The following is a 20372-nucleotide window of genomic DNA, read 5'->3' on the forward strand; positions in this document are numbered from 1 at the left end:
TATAGTCTCAAACGTTTCCGCTATTGGCAGGTAGCCGTTGGGAGCGTTTATACACATAGGATGACATTGAATGATTATTATAAGTGAGACCCAGTGGAAGAGTCTGGCCTTGAATAAACGTTTTCTCTTCGGCTTGGCCGCTGCATCTCATTCATCGCTTGTTGACTCAGCCAGTCTAAATTCGGCTGTCTCAAAAAATAGAACTGCGAGGCTGCGAGCATATCAAGGCATTGAAGAGACGAGAAAGGTAGTGCTCTTTTTGTAACTGTGTTTATGATGGAGCCAAGAAATTCTCCCTTCCGATATACGCCAATTGGATCTGCAGTGGCATATGAATTTATAAGTTGATTGATAGAGCTGCATGCCATCAGCACGGCGCTAAAGAAACACGTATGCACGCCAAGTATAACGTAAAATAACGTAAAATCCCGATGCCACAATCAGAGCTTCAAGTTGACACTGCTCTCTAAGCTGCGATCCACCGCGCTTCTTCTTTGGGCCGGCAGAAAGCGCCACATCAATAGCAGGGCGGGGGAGCTTCCGGCCGTCGGAGGGGTCCATGGGCGTCGAAGCTTCTTTTACAAATAAACGCATTGATCTTTTCTTCGATTTCCAATTCCATTAACCTCCTACTCTTCCCATTCTATCTTGTTAACTATCCCCCCCAAAACCAAAAACTCACCCGTTAGGTAGGTATGTTACCAATTGCTCGCAGCACAGCTCGGCCCCTCGCCAGAGGCCTTGCCGCGTCTTCTCCGGCGCTATTCGCTGCAAGACCCAAGTTTACACTCGTCACAGCTTTCGCGAGACCAAAATCCACAATGGCCGACCAGACTATCGTGTACACTAAGGAGGCCCCATTCCGTGAGTATAATTTAAAATTTATTGATTATTTATGGATCAATTGAGGATTTGATTTGGCTAACAACGAGAATATAGCCCTCGGCCCTTACGTGAGTACCTCTTGGTTTCAATGAATTCAATAGCGTTAAAGACGTCATCTCATATTGTATAACCTTTAGTCTCAAGCCATCAAGACTCCCACTGCCATCTACTGCTCCGGCCAGATCCCCCTTACTGCCGATGGCACCCTGATTGAGGGCACTATCGCCGAGAAGACTCGGAAGTGCTGCGAGAACCTGGATGTTGTTCTCAAGCAGGCAGGCTCTTCTCTGTCTAGAGTTGTCAAGACCACTATTTTCATCTCTGACATGGCCCACTTTGCTGTAAGTCACCTCTACCCATAAGTAATTGTCGAAATAACTCAATCTCATGACTTTTTCGCTGTAGGAGATGAACGGAGAGTACGAGAAGTTCTTCTCTCATAAGCCTGCGCGAAGCTGCGTTGCCGTCAAGACGCTCCCTAAGAACGTCGACGTTGAGATTGAAGCTATTGCCCTGCCATAAATGGCTGCATAAGGAATGCTTAAAAAGTTTTATATTTAGACATTTTTATATGCTATTCCAATCAAATGAGTTAAATACAATTGTGCCGCCTCTTTAGTGCTTAATATGTAGTAGACAAGTTACACGGCGCTAGAAGCTCGCGCATGCGCCATTGTTAGCTACGTAGAAGACGCATCATGTAGCCCTCACTATATTCTATGATTATCGACTCTAAGCGTTCCAAATAACCACTCTTCCGTCAACGCCGCTCGCTAAAGTAGTTGTTAGTTATCTCATAGTTCTAGTTTTGGCAAAGGTATGGGCGGTAGACTCACAGCTAAACTTGGTGACCTTTCCGCCAGAGATCTCATAAGGTCTAATATTGGAAATTGTGTTTTGATGAACCGTCTTCAACTGCGTGTTATCCTTGACTTTGCCCTTGAGGTCCATCTGTCTGAACATGTTGAGCGCAGACTCCTCGCGCTGCTCGCCAGCGCCAGCGTGGCCCTTGGACTCCACGGTTCCGACAAGCTGCCAACCTCCCTCGCCTCCCTGGAAACGGAATGCCTCGCAATCGTAGCCAGCAGCAATAAGCTCGTCTTCAGCCTTCCAGAGCAAGCTCTTGAAAGGCAGAAGCTGAGTGGGAATGCTCAAGACGGCCTTGGGGGGCTGGTCAGGGCCGCTGGGGTAGACAACGGTGACGCTGCTGTCGTGCGCGGCAAAGGCAAGAGCGTTTCCGCTAGGAGAAAAGGCCACAGAGTGGACCCAACCGGCAGAGTTGTTCAAGTATTCACCGCAGATGGTGTTGAAGGGCAGTCGCTCACCCCAGACACCAGGCTCGGGACGCTCGTCGACACCCTTAACAAAGGCGGACAGCACTCGGGCATGGGCATCGGTAGAGCCGGCTGCGAGGAGCACGGAGTTGGGGTGCCAGGCGACGCTGGTGATGGTGCTGCGGATGGGCTTCTTCAAGTGCTTCGAAACCCACCAGTCGTTTTCCTCCTCGAAGTAGCAAACGGCAATGACGCGGTCACCGGAGCCCACGGCAAACTTGGTCTCGGAAGGTGACCATCGGACGAAGGTGGCGGCACGGCTAATTCGAAGAAGGACGAGAGTGGGCTTGTATCCGGTAGGAGACGGCTCCCAGACCAGAGCGTTTCGATCTGTCAAGTATCAGCATCCAAGGTGGAAAGGAGCTCGGAGCAGGGGGGCACGGCGAGATCGAACCTTGAGAGCAAGAAACAATGCGACCGCTATTCGGGGCAATATCGACACTGGTAACCGTCTTGTCGTGGCCCTTCAACACATCTGCCAGCTTGAAAGCATTTCCAGCCTTGCTGTACAGCTCAACGGACGAGTCCCGGGCAACAGCCAGAGTTGCGTGGTCGGCCGAGAACGAGTGGTCGGCAATGGGGTTGTGGAACAAGTGGTGAACTTCGGGAGCAGCCATTTTTGCGGTGATTGGTGCGATAGGAGTAGCTCTCTACTATCGCCTAGAAGAGAAGAGACTATACGGGAATTTAAAGCTGAGATTGGAGGTGACGATGCACTATGGAGGATGCTTGGGAGAGGTCGGAGCTGTAGCCAACGGGATGGCGGGGTGACGTTGCTGGTGCTTGGAGTACATGGAGCCCCTGGCCATAAGCGGGTAGCAGCCAAAGCAAAGGTACCTGGTACTTGGACCTAGCCATTTGGCGCGATTGGAAGCTGGGGCCACACCTCGCAAGGCCAGTCGAGGAACCAAAAAATCTCCACGCTTCAACCAAGCAAACCACCAATAACCAGCGACTGCACGGCACATTTCCGACACGACAACAGAGCACGAGAACGCTTCTTCATATATAGAGAGCAAGAGACACATTTGATTACATTTAACCCTGTTTGAATCTCACAATGGCATCGGCTGCTGCCCCTCCTCCTCGCGGACTCGCGCCGAACGCCTCTCTGCCCGCGAAAGTGCAGCCAATTCCTCCCAACCAGACGTGAGTTTCTCTCTGTGAATCTGAGATGATGAACTGGCTTGCTGAAAGGCTATCTAGCCTATATGTTACAAATCTCCCGTCAGCCAAAATACAAAAAGCAGACCTGCGAACAGCACTGTACATGCTCTTTTCGACCTATGGGCCGGTGCTCGATATCGTGGCCCTCAAGACAATGGAGATGCGAGGCCAAGCCCATATCGTATTCCGCGATATCCAGGCAGCGACTCAGGCGATGAGATCACTAGATGGACAGTCCTTTTTGGGCCGCCCAATGGTGCGTCCTCCCCACAAGCTATATCTGGTTGTCGTCTGACCATCGAGTAACTAACCCGCCTTAGAAAATCCAATACGCCAAGTCCAAATCACATTTCGTAGCGAAACTCGATGGCACATTTAAGATCCCCACGACGACTGGCGCTACCGTTGTGGAACAAACAGAGCTTCAGCAGAGTATCTTTAATGCACCACCGCCCGGATCAGCATTCGAAAAGCCTACTGTGCCAGCTGCCAGCCAAGCTGTAAAGAATGACGAGGCCGACGAGAACCGCGGCCAGAAACGAACCCGTGACGAGGAGGACGAGGATAGCGAGGGTGACGTGGCTATGGAAGAAGATAGCGATGATGAATGAACACGTTCAATCATGACGAGGCTATCCCAATGAATTAGGACGTTTTTCAAGTTCAAACGGGCCATCATTGGGTGGCCATTTCCTTGGGTACCCATAGGCCAACACATCCCCCTACCAGGCCGAACCAGATCATGAGATAATTCTCCATTGAGCATTCAAAGCTGGATATAGCGTCTCCCAACAGGCACGGATGAAGAAAGAAAGAGGGTACCCCGGTGATGGGGTGATGCTAGGGGCAAAGCTGTTAGTTCGGCCGGACCGACACTGGATTTTTTGGATACCATAATTAACTTTTGCAATAGAAATGGAGACTCACATCTGCTGAGATGCCACCGATGCCCCCCATTCCTCGGCGGAGACCATCTTTAAAGCTGTCAGGAATTAAACGACGGAAGACGGTGTCGATATTGAAGGCGGGCTCATCTGGCGGGAGATCATGCAGGCTGAACCAGAGACACGGCACTCTATATGTAGGGTGTAGATGGACCTCGTACGATACATAGCCAAACCCTGGCACCGCTTTCTGATGTATGAGGTTCTGGGGAACGTGTGAGAATATGCTCAAGATGTAATAGTAATATCAAAGTTAGCATACCGCGTCAGATTCTTCATCATCAATCATGTCATCGTCTCCTTGAAGGAACCCGTTATGCTCATCGTGATCTGATATGGAAAAATTGCCCAAGTCCAGTGATATATCGTTGGGGTCTACTGTCTCTTCCAATGGCCGAATTATCTGAACATATGTTATATAGCCTCCCCTGGTTGAATAAGTGAGGTCCAGAGCGGTGCAGAGCCTGAACTTCCATTTCTTCCTTATAGGCCCCAGCCTTGCCCTGCAGTACTGGCTATCGAAATGATGACACACTTCGGTGAACTCTTCTGGGTTCAGGAAAGGAAAGTCTTTGATATCCATTATTCTTAAAATATTTATCCGATTTAAAGACTTAAGAGTTTCGTGTTCGCAACCCTCGTTTGCGTGCGGAAAAAAACTAAATTATGTTTTTTTGAGTTCTTTACCGAAGCTGCCGTTACTGTTTATAATATGAGAGAACAAAGAGAGAAGCAAAGATGAAACGCTACAGTGCAGTGCTTGCTAATATGGAATCAAAGCGATTCAGTTCAGCGAAAGAGACATTTTAGCAGCAAATATCACGACATATTGTTGGGGAAATGCTAAAAGAAATAAACTGCACAAGGTGGGATTGCCCCCCTAAGGCGCAAGCCTGCATTGGTGGCGGGCGATTAAGCTACGGGCTAAGCGCTACAGTAGGGGTCTCCAGCCTCGAACCTTATCGATTGGAGGTGACATGTCCTTTTTCTGGCCTCTCCGGAGTGCATGTGTCCATTCTTCGCCAAGGACCCCTTAGACGGGCTCGTGTAGCCAGTCTCTCTTTTGTTTTATTCTCTTTTGCTGGGCTGAGAATCCGCAGGTGCTGGAATCCGAGTGTCGCTCTTCGTAGTCTAGATTTGGTTTCTTCATTTTTTTTCTTTTGGTATTTGCGTTGTCTGTCCATCTAATCGTTGCCAATATCCCGCTCCCCTCGACATGACCCCGTCGATCCAATGATCCGAGACCCGTTCGGCATACACAACAAAAACGTATTCAAAACTACAGCTTTCCGAGCGGCGCAGAACATCAAGGACGCAGCGGCACAGGCGGGCGCAAATGCACTAGAAATGTCCTTTTCGATTCCGAAACACGTGCCCAACTTTGGGGATCCCACGCGAGCGCTAGAAGACCGCGCTTGGTCGGCTCTGTCGCGGAGAGGCGGTGGAGGAGTGCTGAACGGCAGCATGTTCGAGAAGTCGGATTCGTTGCCCATGTACAAAGACAAGCCCTACGCTTATTCGCCGTCTATGCGCCTGCGGCCGTGGTGGCGGCGCAAGAAGGTGCTGGGAATCATCACGGCAGCAGTGGTGCTCTTCTTATACCTCACGGGCTTCCTCTCTGGCCACTCCAAAGCCAAGACTTCAGGATCGGCATTATCATGGCTAGGCTTGTCACAAGAGAAAAGTGGTGGCCAAGTTGACTGGGACGAACGACGGAGGCATGTGGTCGACGCCTTCGAGGTGAGCTGGGATGCTTACGAACGCTATGGATGGGGTATGTGATGCGCTGTGATATATACAGTATCTGACATGTGACACAAAATAGTTGCTAATGATTTTGGGCTGTGTTAGGCAAGGATGAATTCCACCCCGTTTCGAAGACTAGCAAGAACATGGCTCCAAATGGACTCGGATGGATTATCATTGACGCTCTGGACACCATGATGCTGATGAACTTGACCTCGCGCCTGCAGCATGCACGAGAGTGGCTTTCTACATCGCTGACCTGGGACCAAGATCAAGATGTCAACACTTTTGAGACAACCATTCGTATGCTGGGTGGACTTCTCTCTGCCCACTATCTTTCTACCGAATTTCCCGACCTCGCGCCGCTGACCGAGGACGACGAGGGAGCGCCTGGAGAAGATCTCTATCTGGAAAAAGCTAGAGATTTAGCTGATAGGCTACTTTCTGCTTTTGAGTCCGAGTCAGGTATCCCATATGCCAGCGTCAATTTGGGAGAATACAAGGGTCTCCCATCACACGCTGATGGCGGAGCATCTTCGACGGCCGAGGCCACCACTCTGCAGCTTGAGTTTAAATACTTGGCTAAGCTTACTGGCGAGAAGAATTTCTGGGATAAAGTCGAAAAAGTTATGGAAGTTGTCGATGATCAGCAGCCGGAAGATGGCCTTGTCCCCATATACATCTATGCTACGACGGGCGAATTTCGAGGTGATAATATTCGTTTGGGAAGCAGGGGTGACTCCTATTATGAGTACCTCATCAAACAATATCTGCAGACAAACAAGAAGGAGCCCATTTATGAAGAGATGTGGGAGGAGGCCCTTGCAGGCGTACGGAAGCACTTGGTGACTTACACTGAGCCTTCTGGTTTTACCATTATTGCTGAGCGTCCTGACGGCTTAGATCACCCATTGTCGCCGAAAATGGATCACTTGGTCTGCTTCATGCCAGGCACTATCGCCTTGGCGGTTACTGATGGCCTTACCGAAGCCGAGGCACGTAAATTGCCTACCTGGTCCAAAAAGAAGGAAGACGAAATGCAGCTGGCAAGAGAGCTTATGCAGACCTGCTGGGGCATGTACAAATACATGAGGACAGGCCTGGCAGCCGAAATCACCTACTTCAACACTTATAACCCGCCACCGGACGAATCAGCACCTCACCAAGCTCCGGCCGAGTTTGACCCTGATCCAGAGGCCAAGTGGCGGAAGGACTATATTGTCCACTCCAACGACGTGCACAACCTGCAGCGTCCGGAGTCGGTGGAGAGCTTGTTCTACATGTGGAGGATAACGGGCGATGTCAAGTACCGCGAATGGGGCTGGGAGATGTTCAAATCCTTTGCCAACTATACTGCGGTGGAAGACCGGGGGGGCTTTACGAGTCTGCTTGATGCCAACACCATTCCGCCAACGGTCAAGGATAACATGGAGAGCTTTTGGCTGGTAAGTTTGCTTCAATGCTTTCATCTATTTTCGTAGCTGTTTGTTTTCTCTATGGTTAATTTTGTGTGTTACTAACGAGATGTTATCTGTATAGGCCGAGACACTGAAGTACATGTACCTCCTCTTCTCGCCAAATGATTTGCTACCACTGGACAAGATCGTGCTGAATACAGAGGCCCACCCTTTCCCTCGGTTTGACATGGGACCCCTTTTCTCTACTGGGTGGCAGCGAAAGCCTCGGACCCCAAAAAGCAGTAAGAAGGCTGAATAAGAGTTGGATGAATTTTTGATAGAAGCGGGAAGGGAGTGAGCTTGGCGAGTGGACATTTATTTGTCATGTCTGGCGTTACAGCAAATGCGAGGTGTCTGGCGATTACGACCTTCAATATTTATGTATACATATTATCTATCAATGTCCTAGGTCAAATAGAATAGGACGCGTATATGGCATGATTGCAGTGATGTTCATTACTGGCTTCCTCTTTCGCTCTCTATTAGTGATAGTGTGACAACGAGGCAACTCAAAGTAAAGTCGATCACAAGCTGGATCATATCCAAAAGCTCTACGCATAGCGATCTTTAATGCCTAAGAGTTATATAACTGACCCTTATCGACCGACTCTTGGCATTATCTGACAAATGTTATCATGCCTTCCTTTTTACATGATATTTGCCACTGCCACAGTATAGGGTTGTAGGAGTAGCAAAACGGTGCGTATAGAGAGATAGTTATATATCAAATTCCAATGAGAATCAATTGCCTTGCCTTCTATTATGCTGGGAAGTTTGCTGGACGAACTTCTTTTATTATAGCCTTCATGTCGCATTTTTTATCAATAAGAGTTCCTCCCCCATCTCCAGGTATGTTGATAAAGGAGTTGCCATCATCATCAATACACCAACTCAACTCTTCTCTGAAGCTTCGCCGGAGCAGCACTTTATAGAGGGAGGGACCATAGGGGCCTTCAAGAAGTGTGGGATAGAACTCTTTGCGCTTGCGCAGCATCGTCTCAGCATGCGCTGAAGGAAATTCATCGTGGTCCACCCGAGCCGCTATAGCGTTAAGAATCTTGCTAGGTAAGCTCAATTGATTGTCCAAGGCCTTAATGGTGGCTTGTTGGATAATCTGATCCTTATATTCAAGCTGCGCTGCTATAGCATTAAGAATGTCATTCGATAAGCCTGACTGATTGCCCAAGGCCACAATAGCGGTCAATTGAATGGACCAGTTATTGTGCCCAAGCTGCGCCGCAATAACGTTGAGAAACTCATTAGGCAAGCTTGATTGCTTGCCCAAGGCCTCAATAGCGTCTACTTGGTTGTCCCGGTTATCATCTTTAAGTTGTGCTGCTAAAATATTAAGAATCTCATTCGACAAGTCTGGCTGCTTGCCTAATGCCCTAATAGCGGCTGTTTTGAAGGACGGGTCGTCTTTATTGTCCTTAAGCTGCGTCGCTATACCTTTAAGAATCTCGTCAGGCACGTTTGATTGCTCGCATAAGGCCTCCATAGCGGCTACTTGGATAAAACTATTTCCATACTCCTTGAGATTCGCCGCTATAGCCTGGAGAATCTCGTTAGATAAGTTGGATCGAGAGCCTAAGGCCTCAATAGTGGCTGCTTGGATAGAGCTGTTTTCGTTATCCTTAAATTGCGCCGCTATAGTCTTTATAGTTTCATCAGACAAGCTTAGTTGCCGGCGTAAGGCTCTAAAAGCGGCTTGTTGGACACTTCGATCCTTGTCTTCAAGCCGGGCTGCGACCGCCTGGAGAATTCCATTAGGTAAGGCCAACCGTTGGCCCAAGGCCGCAACAGTGACTTCACGGGCAATCCAGCTCTCGTCTTCAAGACGGGCTGCTACAGCTTGGAGAATCTCATTAGGTAAGGTCAGTCGTCGCCCCAAGGCTTGAACAGTGACTTGGCGGACAATCCAATTCTCGTCTTCAAGCCGGGCTGCTACAGCCTGGAGAATCTCATTGGGCAAGGTCAACCGTTGGCCCAAGGCCACAACAGTGACTTGACGGATACTCCAGCTCTCGTCTTCAAGCCGGGCTGCTACAGCCTGGAGAATCTCATTAGGTAAGGTCAGTCGTCGCCCCAAGGCTTTAACAGTGACTTGGCGGACAATCCAACTCTCGTCTTCAAGCCGGGCTGCTACAACCTGGAGAATGTCAATAGGCAAAGCCAGTCGTTGGACCAAGACTGCAGCAGTGAACTCGCGGACATTCCAATTCTCGTCTTTAAGCTGGGCTGCTATAGCCTGGAGAATTCCACCAGGTAAGGCCAACTGCTTTAGGGCCATGAGAGCAGCGTTTCTGACGCCCTGGTCCACCTGCCCTAGCCAGGAAACTGCCTGATTAATGATGCTCACTGGAACTGTGGCCCGTTTTGTTATCGAGCGCAGAATTTTCAATTTGATATTATCAGACCCTTTTAGAAAGGTCGTTTCCAATGCCTGCTCGGGAAATTCTACCTCCCTTGCCAGGTGAGAGCGATTACCTTTCGTGAATTCACATTCAAATAGTAACCACTTGGAAAGCCGTTGCTCTATGTCGATTCGAATTGGTAGGTTACTCGATACTTCGCTCAAGCAATGCATAACTAGTCGTTGATGCGCAGGGCCCAAGAGGTCGAGTGGCTCCTCCTCGATTTTCTGAAAAAAGAGGGATATTTCTTCTGGCTCGGCCTCAAGTAATCCGGCAACAAAACGCCATAGGATGCCGTAGCGTGCTGTGTATTTGTGTTTCTGCAAGAATTTGATAGGGTCGGTCTTGTTAATCTTTTTACCGCTGAATTCCACACAGTAGAGAGGTTCTCTAGCAGTCCATTGTCGAACAAAATGACGCGCGGCGAAGTATTCCTGAAAGGTTAGATGAATAAAGTGATAACTTCGGTTGCAGTCTTCTGATGATGGGTTTGAGTTTCTCAGAAAAGAAAGGGATGGGGCGACCTTGCCCAGCAAGAGAGCCGAGAAGCGGTCGGATATAAAGTTCAAATGCTTCGGCTCAAATTCTATTATGTCGCTGTGTAGTCCAGCAAAGGCAAGACTCTCAAGAAAAGAGATCTCATCTGTAACAAATTCCTCGACCCTTTGTCGGCTTGCATCTTGGAAATGGTACAGTGTTACTGGACTATGATTATATGTTTTCTCCAGTCTCACAATGTCCTTTTTCCATAAGCTAAATTCTATAGCTTGGTAAAGAGCAGTCATTGTCTCCGGCATATCGCTACGAATATCCTTCCAGGAGTAGCAAAGTGCATCCAGCTGAATTGGGATGCGTACAAGACCCTGGATAAGCCAGTGATCTCGAAGGAAAGACTGAATGTTGTCAACTGTTTTCTCATCAATCTCAGTTGTTTTTGGATTGGTAAAGGTTTTCTTGATGTACTCCTTGACTTGATCTGGGTAAAATCCGATCGCTTCCAATTCAAGATCAAGCTTAAGTGGCAACCTGCCGGATGGTCGAGAAGTAACAATGAGGTTGGGTTGCTCTAAAAGTTCGTTAAGGAAGCGAGACATACTGTTGTTGCCAGCTAAATCTTGGGATATTTCGTCCAGGCCATCAAGGAGGAATAGGGTCTTGCTACTATTGGTCTCTAATGAGAGGGCTAAATGTTTAGCGAAGTCTGGTTTATTATTCGGCAGAGAGAAAAATTCATGAGTGAGGAGAGCTTCAAAGTCATACGCCGGCTGTTGACGTCTTTCTTCGAGCTTTAAATTCCGCAGAGGTACCCAAAGGACACGGTCAAACAAGTTATTCCATTCACTCCATGTGCCTTGAGTAAACTCATGAACGATCTTTTTGCACAGGGTGGTCTTGCCAACCCCAGCTCGTCCTCGAACCAAGATTCTTCTTGGCTGTATCATTTCTTCATTGCGTCCTTGGCGTTGATTGAAAATTGTTGCTAGCTCAACCTGGACTGCCGTATCTGGTGTTTCAATCTTCTGTCGATTGAAGATGGAAAACGGGGAGGACTTTGCGTCTCTTGCCTTTGGCCGCTCTGAGTCTTGGTCACGCTGTTCCACAACAGCAAGATTGATGTAGCACTGATCCATCGGCAATAGGCCGCCAGAGAGTCGTTCAATCTTGAGCCTATCCACGTCATAATGCTTATTGCGTATCCAAGCGTCCGCGTCGTCGAGTGGGGATTTTGTACGTATATTTCGGAGAATTTCTTCAATTTTTCCCACGACACATTGAAAGTCTGGATCTTCAAGGCCGTTAAATTTATTCATCATTACATGGCGTCGATTGAGTGGCAGCGGGTCTGTGACAATATCCAGAGTTGCTGAAGAGCTATTAACAAGCTATCAGGTGTTAGCATTATCACCCACTTGCCGTGAAAATAACATAAGAAAAAGAACTAGATCGGCGAGAATTCTATAGTACTCACCGGTTTTGGCGGAACAACCAGATTAAGTACCCCGGACGGGATCAGCCAGCTCAGAGGAAATTTACGATGAAGACTCGTTAAGCCCAGTTCATAGAAAGTAATCACTTGGCAGGGGTAATTTTTATCTTGGCACAGCTGAGTGAAGCTGCGTACAAGTTCCTCGAGGTGAAAAGTCGATCCCTTGACGTCGCCCAGAAGGTTACTTACTTTTTGGCCTCGGATCGAAGCCCAGGCCCTTAGCCCAGGCTCTGCCCAGTCTGCTACATCTTGGAACGAAGTCCCGCGGAAAGGCGTAGCAAGGAAGACAATTCCGCGTGTTGATCGTCTAACAGCAGTGTATTCGCTTGAAGAATGGCCAGCGATCACGAGAGCCTTGATTAAAATGATACCCCCGAGACATGATGCGATGAAGACAATCGGCCGGTCTTTCCCCTTTGCGTAGCCACTATTTTTTGGTAAAGGACGTCTCTTGATTCCGGCGAGTAAGAGCCGAGCGAACTCCTCCGCTGTTTTCTGGATCAAATCTGGCTGTTCAAGGAGATCGGCTGGCCAGTCACACGTGAAGATCCGGGCTGGTCCTATTCTTTCTGGAAGCATACGCGGACATGCTAGCCAGTTGACATCCTCTGCGGGATAGCTGGATTTTGAAACCCACGTGTCTGGGGATTTCGTGTCCAGGCCATGGATTGCAATGATGTCGATGTCTGTCTTGGCGTCGACGCCAGGTGAAGGGTGGATTTGAGTGAGACTAACACCGCGGTTGTATGCCATTTCCGGCGGGGAGCTAGTTTGGTGTCTGGGACCTGGAGGAGTCCAAGCACCAGTACATGCATGCCACACTTGGTCAGTCTAGGTGGAAATCCAGAGCAATCCAGAGCAGTAAAAGGAGCTACGGATGAAGATATTGTTGAGAATACAAAGGCAAATAAGAGGGCAGCGGGGAAAATTCAGGCAGGAATACACCCAACAAGGAACGCGAGGCTCGATCTGCGAAATTGGCGAGCCATTGCGGACAGCGCTACAAGCTCCAATCACGTTGCAGTTCTTTCTGCAGGCTCTTATTAGACCTGGAGTGCGAACAGCTGTCTCATTAGCACTACAGTGTGATGAGTGTTTTATAACTTATTAATCAATCATCGTATAAACTTCGTAATGGCATCTGGTGATATCGACTCTAACATCTGCTATTCGCGAACCTTTTGTTCTAGAGATAACTGTGCTTACGATGCCGACACTGTAAGATATTCGCCTATTTTGCTCCTTCGCCCCTCGTTTCTTACCAACAACTCTGTCAATAGCCGACTGACCCCTGTCCCTACCACCGGCGTCGTGCCGTAAAGACCTCAGTGACTTGGCTATCCCATGCTATCTACTACTTTCTTGGCGATACTATCCACATACATAGGTTGTATTAAAACTACTAGGACTAGTAAAGCCAGCCTCACTTATTCCAAAGGGACCCCAAAGGATCATGGAGAGCACGCCACACGGAGGATTCCACGCGGTTGATTGCTAGGATTAATCATGAATTCACGGATGCCTGTATTAGTGCCGTGCTGCTTGTTCGCCATGCAGGCTGTTGGTAGCTTGCAACAGGCTACATGTAGGGGTTATGTTATCGCCTTGCAAGTTTTAGCGGCAAGAGGCGTTAGAATTCTGGGGCGAGACGTTGGTTCGAGTCAGGCTCTTTCTGGAGTAGGTGTGGAAGCTGGGGAAGCTGGGAACGTGGGCATGTCTCACTGACCCATTCTAGACTCTTATTCCAGCTTTGCGACTGATTAGGTAGGCTGTTTATACTATCTGCGCTGATACAGTACATACTTGACCTATTCGTCTCGTTTCAAAAGTCATACGAGCACATGCTAAAGTGGCAGCGGTATTTAGCACTACTTGAATCCTAGCACCAATAGCCAGAGACCTATCATAAAGGTGCCTGTATCGACGCTGCTATTGCCTGTTCTTATCAGCGTCTCCACCCCACCTGATCCCAGCGTAACGCATCTCCAACTTCCAGGGCTAGCAGAAATGCAACGCTGTGTTTCGAGCCTTTTGTCCTTCCTTTGGCAAAGGTGGCATCGCGCAGCCAGCCTCAGCGGTGCGCCATCCCGCCTCTCCAAAGTCTCATTGATGCATGATGGATAATAGGCGACGCTCTCACTGGACAGGGCGCTATCCGAACCGTGTGGCCCAGCACGCACAGGCTCCTCCCCCACCAAAAGGACGAGCCATGTGCTGCTACAGGGCTGCTTTAGCACGCACGCTAGCAGCAACTATGGCGACCGAGACAGCGTCGCATCCCGCAGGCTGACTGGCATCCGTTGCATCAAATCAAATCGGATCCGGGGCTGATGCTGATGCTGGAGCGGATACCACGCGCAAGTGTCGAGTCGAGTCGAGTCGCAACGCTCGCCGCTCTGGAGCACGGATCACCAGCGCCACCGATGTGCTGTGGCTTACCTTTATCACTCTCTATCTCTATGCACTATTACATGATACTAGGCCTATCTCTTCGATCCATCCCACGGCTCAATGGCTGGTCAATCAATGTTTTGCGTCTGCGCCACCCCTTGTCTGACGTTACCACCAGCCCGCGATAAAAAGGCACCATCGAGTTTTACTAGCCAGTTTATCCACCGATCTGTCATTACCAGCTAGCAATAGTTATTAATTGAACCGGCTCGCGCCCCCCAGAAAAGGAGCCGACTTTCTTCTTCTGCGTCAGCCGTCTTTTTCCAATCCAGCTCTACAACTCGCGCAAACTTCGCCGCCGTTATTACGCCTGCGCTGCTTTTTCATTCTCGCAAAAGACCCCCGTCCACTTCCACATGGCCTCAGGGCTGGGATAAGCCTTGCAGCAGTTCTTGGTGACGACATCCACATGCGTGTGACACTGGTACCTTGACCACGCTTTTTTTTTTTTCGAGGTTCTGCACCTGCATGGCAGAGCAGCCAACTGGACCCTGGCTCTGCGAGTCGGACTATCGTGCCGAAGCGACGACCCCCAAGATACGACTGGATTGATTCACCATCTCTCTCCTCAATTCTATATAGAGACAACTACTCTGAATACATTGACGATTACACGAACAAAGAAGAGCTCGGTGGCGAAAGATAATCAAGGAAACGCTTTGATCGCAACAACATCCTCGCCGCAATTCTTATCGATTGCTGGCGACCCGCCTCATCCGCAGATAAAGGGCTTCTGGCAATACAATGGCGCCGGCGCAAGACATCGAACTGAACCCTTTTGGAACATTCAAGATCAAGGAAGAGTCCCTGACCCACGGGAGCTCCTACAGCATGCGGGAACCAAACTATGAGGACACCAAGGAGCCGCGGATGGACCGCTTCATCAATAGCTTCAGACGCGACCCCAATTCCAAGTTCTTCCCGAGCCGGGACCTCGATGACATCGGTCCACTGGAGAGCGTGAGGCGACACAACAATGGCTCGCCGTTTTACGATTTGCGACGAGCTGCGCTTGCGACTGCGAATTCGAACGGGTTGTCGAGGAAGCTGAAGGGGCGACATTTGCAGATGATTGCTATAGGGGGTTCAATAGGTGCGCATGCCCTTTATCGCCGCAGCCTGGCTGTGGTGAAACCGCTCAATCAATTATACCGTTATTGCGTTTACTAACTTTTGATGCTTTCTCTCTCTTACAGGCACCGGCCTGTTTGTGGCATCTGGTAAGGCGCTTGCCGCGGGAGGCCCTGCATCTCTACTCCTCGCCTTTTCCATCGTTGGCGCTATGCTGTATTGCACATGCCAGGCATTGGGAGAACTCGCAGTCATCTATCCCCTTGCCGGTTCGTTCTCATCGTGGGCGACACGTTTCCTCGATCCATCTTGGGGTTTTGCTATGGGCTGGAAGTGAGTGTTCCCCCTATTCTCAAGATATCGTTATTCATAAACCACTTGCTAATCACCGCCGTCTTATAGCTACGCTATGCAATGGCTGACTATCTTGCCCCTGGAAATTATTGCGGCATCTCTTACCATTGGGTATTGGGATGAGTATCTCACGAGAGCCATTTTCGTCACTATATTCCTTGCCACCATCGTCACTATCAATATGTTTGGTGTCAAAGGATATGGTGAAGCCGAGTTTACATTCTCTCTAATCAAGATCGTCGCTGTTATTGGCTTCATGTGAGTTTGAGGAAGGGATTTAAAGTCCATGGTTTACTCTTCGCTAACTCCTAATGTCCTTTAGTCTCCTTGGTATCGTTCTTAATCTCGGCGGAACTCCTACACAAGGATACATCGGCGGCAAGTATTGGCATGACCCGGGCGCCTTCAACAACGGTTTCAAGGGCCTCTGCAGCGTCTTCGTCACAGCTGCGTTTGCCTTTACGGGAACTGAGCTCATCGGTTTAGCCGCGGCTGAAACTGCAAACCCAAGAAAATCCCTCCCGACTGCTATTAAGCAGGTGTTTTGGCGTATCAGTCTCTTCTACATCGTCGCCCTGACTCTGGTTGGCCTCCTTGTCCCATACAACAACCCAATGTTGGTTGGCGCCAATAACGCAGATGCGCATGCCTCGCCCTTTGTCATTGCTATTAACTCTGCCGGTGTAGAGGTTCTCCCATCGGTGATGAATGCCGTCATTCTCGTCGCCGTCTTGTCTGTCGGAAACTCCGCCGTCTTCGGTTCCTCACGTACTCTCGCTGCCCTCGCCAACCTCGGCCAGGCCCCTGAGATTCTCGGTTATGTCGACCAGAGAGGACGCCCGCTCGTTGCCATCCTGGTAGCCGCAGCATTTGGTCTTCTGGCCTTCCTCGCCGACCTCAAGCAAGAAAACTCCGTCCTAGACTGGCTCCTCGCCATCTCGGGCCTCTCTTCCATCCTCACCTGGGGCTCCATCTGCATGTGTCACATCCGCTTCCGACGCACCTGGCATGCTCGCGGTCACCACCCCAGCGACCTGCCCTTCCAATCCCAAGTCGGCGTCGCGGGCTCCTGGGTCGGCCTCGGTCTCAACGTCAGCGTCCTGGCCGCCCAGTTCTGGGTGGGTGCCTTTCCCATCCCTACTTCGGACAAACCTGTCACGCCTTCATTCCAGGCGGAAAACTTCTTCCTGAAGTGGATGGGCGCGCCGATTGCCTTGATTTTCTTCCTGGCCCACAAGATTTACTATCGCACGAGCTACGTGCGCATCAAGGACATGGACATTGATACGGGAAGGAGAGATTTCAATGTTCCTATTCTTGTGCAGCAAGAGAAAGAAGAATGGGAGACTTGGCCAAAGTGGAAGAGATTCTACAAGTGGATGTGTTAAAAAACTACTACTATCTCTTTTTTAAATTTTTGTTTACAGCCAAGTAATATCCTTCTTCGTTCTCCTTTTTCTTTTCTTATATCCAATGTACATCCCAACCTCTAAATATGGGAAAGCTACAACTTAGCTTCAAAGTGATCTATCTAGCAAGGCGTTTGGAATATTATCTGACCAACAACGGCAGAAATCTGTTTATATATATCTCTCTTTCTAAAGTTATTATAGCAAAACATCAAATCGTAAATAGTGCGACAGAGTTAATTCACAAATAGTTTGAAAAATCACATGCAAAAATATGAACAAGTAATTGAATTCTCGAAACAACATGTATCGTGTATAGTATAATTCAATGCCCAAAATATAATCAACAGAAAATATTCTCTAGGCCAAGACAACTCTTTGTGGGAATCAGACGAGGAAGTATGGATAGATAAAAGTAACAGGTCGTGGTGATGAGAGGGTAACAAACACAGCAAGAAAAATCAGCAAAAATGATATTAACATCAAACAACGTAAAAGTAGAAAAAAAAAAAGAATTATAAAAAGAAATTGACTCATGATTCATAAGCTGCGTACTGCAGGGCATTAAATCATACATACTAGCGCCCATGGGTATCGCAAACTTTTTCCATTCTCTTCCTCCATCACGCACATATACAACCGCCCTTCATCTCCCCGAAATCTTTATTTTCATAGAAGGAATATAGGTCTCTTTACAGGTCCCAGAAGGCACTCTTCTGTGTGCCGTGATTTCCTTTTCGACCGATGATCTGCTTGGGCGGCTCGGCTGCGTCGTCACCTCCAAAGATAAAGTCTCGCTGAGTACCCTTCTTGCCTCCCATGCCATCGCCAGCAATGTGAATCTTGGAATCCGGCCCCTTACCAGGCCCCGCCTGGTTTTCCTTCTGTGGGGCAGGCGCAGGCGATTCATCGGTAAGACTCCAGCTTGTGTTCATCGTCTTGATAACCTTTTGGAGACTCTCAGTGACAGGCTGGCGCGGGGCAGCCTGCGCGGGAGCTTCATCCGACATGGCAAAGTGGGGATCGAAGTGTTTGCCGCGATCTTTGACGTTGGTAATGTTGCCTAGAGCACGGCGAGCAGGTGCTTCCTGTGCCTCTCGGTCAAAGAGGTTGTTGTTGTACAGACCCTCATTACGAATAGCGCCCCTCGTTTTGGTGGCAATGCGTCGCTCTTCGGGAGGGAGTTCGCCATCATCTTGGATCTCGAAATGGGCCTCTGCATCGCGTCGAGCTTTCGCAACCATGGGCTTGATAGGCTCTGCGGCGCGTTCCTCCCCTGTATCAAAGCGGCGCGCATCAGGGTTGCTTCCTTGTGCTCGACCGGGCTTTGATTTGACAGGGGTGACGAAGTCTTCGAAAGACCACGTGCTGTCATGCTTAGATTTGGCCCTCGGAGCTTGGTTGGCGGAGCTTGCTGTATTGGAGTCTTCACTCTCTTCAGCAGCAGAACCATCATTCATAGCAAAGTGTTGGTATTTGGCAGGGTGAGCACGGATATACCTGGGACCCTTCTGCTCATCGTCCGAGTCACCTTCATTGTGCTGCTGTCCTTCGAAAATGCGAATAGGCTGAGCGTTCCTTCCCGCGCCAATCTTGGCGGGTGGTAGCGAGCGCCGTTTCGCGTCATCATCCCAGTGCTGGGGTTCGTCGGTCAGAATGTCGGTGAAGGCGCGCTGCTTGGGCTTCTGGCCGGAATAGGGAGAGACGACGTTGGCAGACTCGGTATTTTCGACATCTTCCCTGGAGCCAAAGAGATGCAGAGAAGCATGAGGATCTCGCATAGCATTGGTCGAGGCATTGTTTCGTGGCTTCGGAGTGCCGTTGCCATTCTGAGCTTGAGCAGGGGTAAAGGTGGACTTGATGCAAGACTGGATTAGGCTGAGCTGTTCTTTGCCATCCTTGATGGGCCAGTTGCGACCGCTTTTCCCGATGATCTCGAGTTGTTTTAGAAGCGAGGCCTGGTCCCATTGCTGGCGGATTTGCGCAATCTTGCCTTCGTCATCGAAAGTCACGATATGCATCTGTCGGTTACGCGAACAAGGATCGGGTTAGCCGCGTCTCAGAGACTTTGATATTGCCATCAAGGATAACGACTTGGTAAAATGCGACAATTGGGTTTGGATTGACAACTCACAATAGGCAGGAAAGCTTCTCGGTCAGAGAGGAAGTTGTCGTCGAGACCAGGCAGGTAAACCCCGCCGCTGGTGATGAATTCGATGTGTGTGTCGGCCTCGACGGCGATGATGTTCTGGCCGTCAATTACATTGAGGACATCTTCCTTCTTCTTCTTAACCTGCTTCTGCAGGGTGCTAAGATGCTTGATGATCTGGGCGGCGCCGACAAAAGACGTGAGCGTGGTCACGTAGTGCAGCGATGCATTCTCAGCCAACAGCGCCGAGCTGGGCGAGGCCAGGAACTGCTTGTAAGTGGTAGCCATGGCGCGAGCGAGGTAGATGCGGCGGAAAAGGTTGAGACGTTAGCGATAGAGTCGCTGGACGTTGCCGATTTAGGATGGATGCGCTGGAAGCGTCTATAGAACACGACTGTGCGGAGGGGAACGCTATGGTTGAAGTTGGTGATGTTCAAATCACTTGTGACGACAAAGTGATGATAACGCTGGGAGAGCGCAGACAGGAAAGGAAAACGAGTGAAGCAATGGGTATGAGCCGTCAAGGAAAGAAACGAAGCTCCAGCTGTCTATGCAAACACGACAGGTAGGGAAGAGGACAAGTTAATATGTCCAGAGGGAGGGCACAACGAAAAAAGATGGAGGCAGATCAAAACAAGCTACTGATGGTTGTCGTGGCGGGGGTTTTTCTCACCAGTACCTGGCAGGTTTCTTACCAGGTACTCCGAACCACCCTGTCAGGTACATGCAGCTCCAGGCACTACGAGGGGGTGTTGCCGGTACTGGCAGTGCAAGGTGCAGGTAGACTGCTTTAGTAGTCTTAGTCCAAGCAGCTTGCCTTAATTGAGGAGGGCACAATGCGGTTTGAGATTCAATCCAGCGAAGCGCGCCCCAGTGTGGCCTGTGCTGCTGCTTCTAGGGTGAGCTTGAGGCCCGAGAGCGGCCCCTGTAGAAACGGCTGCAGCAAGTAAATGAAATGAAAGGACGGCTGGCCACACCGCGAACTTGCGGCAGCAAGGGGTCTC

At 49.6% G+C, this 20372-nt stretch overlaps 8 protein-coding genes across 8 annotated transcripts; 4 read left to right on the forward strand and 4 right to left on the reverse strand.

The window, feature by feature from the left end:
• The first annotated feature begins 420 nt into the window (after window positions 1-420).
• Window positions 421-1487, forward strand: GGI43DRAFT_400238 (YjgF/Yer057p/UK114 family). The gene is made up of 5 exons (XM_083205449.1): window positions 421-693; window positions 799-864; window positions 940-953; window positions 1023-1226; window positions 1291-1487. Exons 2-5 carry the CDS (start codon window positions 822-824, stop codon window positions 1405-1407), a joined length of 378 nt encoding a protein of 125 aa, XP_083062921.1. The 5' UTR covers window positions 421-693; window positions 799-821; the 3' UTR covers window positions 1408-1487.
• Window positions 1488-1490: 3 nt separating this feature from the next.
• GGI43DRAFT_400239 (WD40-repeat-containing domain protein) lies at window positions 1491-3149 on the reverse strand. The gene is made up of 3 exons (XM_083205450.1): window positions 2614-3149; window positions 1722-2549; window positions 1491-1658 (listed from the first exon to the last, which is right to left on the reverse strand). Exons 1-3 carry the CDS (start codon window positions 2834-2836, stop codon window positions 1618-1620), a joined length of 1092 nt encoding a protein of 363 aa, XP_083062922.1. The 5' UTR covers window positions 2837-3149; the 3' UTR covers window positions 1491-1617.
• GGI43DRAFT_318278 (U1A/U2B'/SNF family RNA-binding protein) lies at window positions 3059-4131 on the forward strand. Its single transcript, XM_083201810.1, has 3 exons — window positions 3059-3368; window positions 3426-3642; window positions 3707-4131. The coding sequence occupies exons 1-3, from the start codon at window positions 3280-3282 to the stop codon at window positions 3995-3997; spliced, it is 597 nt and encodes a 198-aa protein (XP_083062923.1). The 5' UTR covers window positions 3059-3279; the 3' UTR covers window positions 3998-4131.
• Window positions 3688-4913, reverse strand: GGI43DRAFT_432894 (ATG3/ATG10 family protein; the record flags this gene model as incomplete). The annotated part of the gene is made up of 3 exons (XM_083209663.1): window positions 3688-4226; window positions 4314-4535; window positions 4593-4913. 3 exons carry the CDS (start codon window positions 4911-4913, stop codon window positions 4062-4064), a joined length of 708 nt encoding a protein of 235 aa, XP_083062924.1. The 3' UTR covers window positions 3688-4061.
• A 650-nt stretch (window positions 4914-5563) lies between these two features.
• GGI43DRAFT_421753 (glycoside hydrolase) lies at window positions 5564-7792 on the forward strand (the record flags this gene model as incomplete). The annotated part of the gene is made up of 3 exons (XM_083208003.1): window positions 5564-6104; window positions 6182-7521; window positions 7616-7792. 3 exons carry the CDS (start codon window positions 5564-5566, stop codon window positions 7790-7792), a joined length of 2058 nt encoding a protein of 685 aa, XP_083062925.1.
• Window positions 7793-8293: 501 nt separating this feature from the next.
• On the reverse strand, window positions 8294-12687 carry GGI43DRAFT_382059 (armadillo-type protein; the record flags this gene model as incomplete). The annotated part of the gene is made up of 2 exons (XM_083203206.1): window positions 8294-11830; window positions 11917-12687. The coding sequence occupies 2 exons, from the start codon at window positions 12685-12687 to the stop codon at window positions 8294-8296; spliced, it is 4308 nt and encodes a 1435-aa protein (XP_083062926.1).
• A 2276-nt stretch (window positions 12688-14963) lies between these two features.
• On the forward strand, window positions 14964-17555 carry GGI43DRAFT_318410 (amino acid permease GAP1). The gene is made up of 4 exons (XM_083201812.1): window positions 14964-15478; window positions 15582-15789; window positions 15859-16068; window positions 16133-17555. The coding sequence occupies exons 1-4, from the start codon at window positions 15130-15132 to the stop codon at window positions 17196-17198; spliced, it is 1833 nt and encodes a 610-aa protein (XP_083062927.1). The 5' UTR covers window positions 14964-15129; the 3' UTR covers window positions 17199-17555.
• On the reverse strand, window positions 17555-19805 carry GGI43DRAFT_318395 (uncharacterized protein). Its single transcript, XM_083201811.1, has 2 exons — window positions 19354-19805; window positions 17555-19240 (listed from the first exon to the last, which is right to left on the reverse strand). Exons 1-2 carry the CDS (start codon window positions 19654-19656, stop codon window positions 17912-17914), a joined length of 1632 nt encoding a protein of 543 aa, XP_083062928.1. The 5' UTR covers window positions 19657-19805; the 3' UTR covers window positions 17555-17911.
• Window positions 19806-20372: the final 567 nt, after the last annotated feature.

The sequence above is a fragment of the Trichoderma evansii genome (assembly GCF_050947405.1).
Source record: "Trichoderma evansii strain SZMC 28006 chromosome Unknown GGI43scaffold_5, whole genome shotgun sequence".
Taxonomy (NCBI): domain Eukaryota; kingdom Fungi; phylum Ascomycota; class Sordariomycetes; order Hypocreales; family Hypocreaceae; genus Trichoderma; species Trichoderma evansii.

Coding starts and splice junctions, on each gene's coding strand:
- GGI43DRAFT_400238 (XM_083205449.1), top strand. CDS start 822: ATGGCCGACCAGACTATCGTGTACACTAAGGAGGCCCCATTCC. Junction 1,227..1,290: donor CTGACATGGCCCACTTTGCT/GTAAGTCACCTC, acceptor TTTTCGCTGTAG/GAGATGAACGGAGAGTACGA.
- GGI43DRAFT_400239 (XM_083205450.1), bottom strand. CDS start 2,836: ATGGCTGCTCCCGAAGTTCACCACTTGTTCCACAACCCCATTGCCGAC. Junction 2,550..2,613: donor CATTGTTTCTTGCTCTCAAG/GTTCGATCTCGC, acceptor GATACTTGACAG/ATCGAAACGCTCTGGTCTGG. Junction 1,659..1,721: donor AAAGGTCACCAAGTTTAGCT/GTGAGTCTACCG, acceptor CAACTACTTTAG/CGAGCGGCGTTGACGGAAGA.
- GGI43DRAFT_318278 (XM_083201810.1), top strand. CDS start 3,280: ATGGCATCGGCTGCTGCCCCTCCTCCTCGCGGACTCGCGCCGAACGCC. Junction 3,369..3,425: donor CCAATTCCTCCCAACCAGAC/GTGAGTTTCTCT, acceptor AAGGCTATCTAG/CCTATATGTTACAAATCTCC. Junction 3,643..3,706: donor CCTTTTTGGGCCGCCCAATG/GTGCGTCCTCCC, acceptor AACCCGCCTTAG/AAAATCCAATACGCCAAGTC.
- GGI43DRAFT_318410 (XM_083201812.1), top strand. CDS start 15,130: ATGGCGCCGGCGCAAGACATCGAACTGAACCCTTTTGGAACATTCAAG. Junction 15,479..15,581: donor TGCTATAGGGGGTTCAATAG/GTGCGCATGCCC, acceptor TCTCTCTTACAG/GCACCGGCCTGTTTGTGGCA. Junction 15,790..15,858: donor GGTTTTGCTATGGGCTGGAA/GTGAGTGTTCCC, acceptor GCCGTCTTATAG/CTACGCTATGCAATGGCTGA.
- GGI43DRAFT_318395 (XM_083201811.1), bottom strand. CDS start 19,656: ATGGCTACCACTTACAAGCAGTTCCTGGCCTCGCCCAGCTCGGCGCTG. Junction 19,241..19,353: donor GAGAAGCTTTCCTGCCTATT/GTGAGTTGTCAA, acceptor CGTAACCGACAG/ATGCATATCGTGACTTTCGA.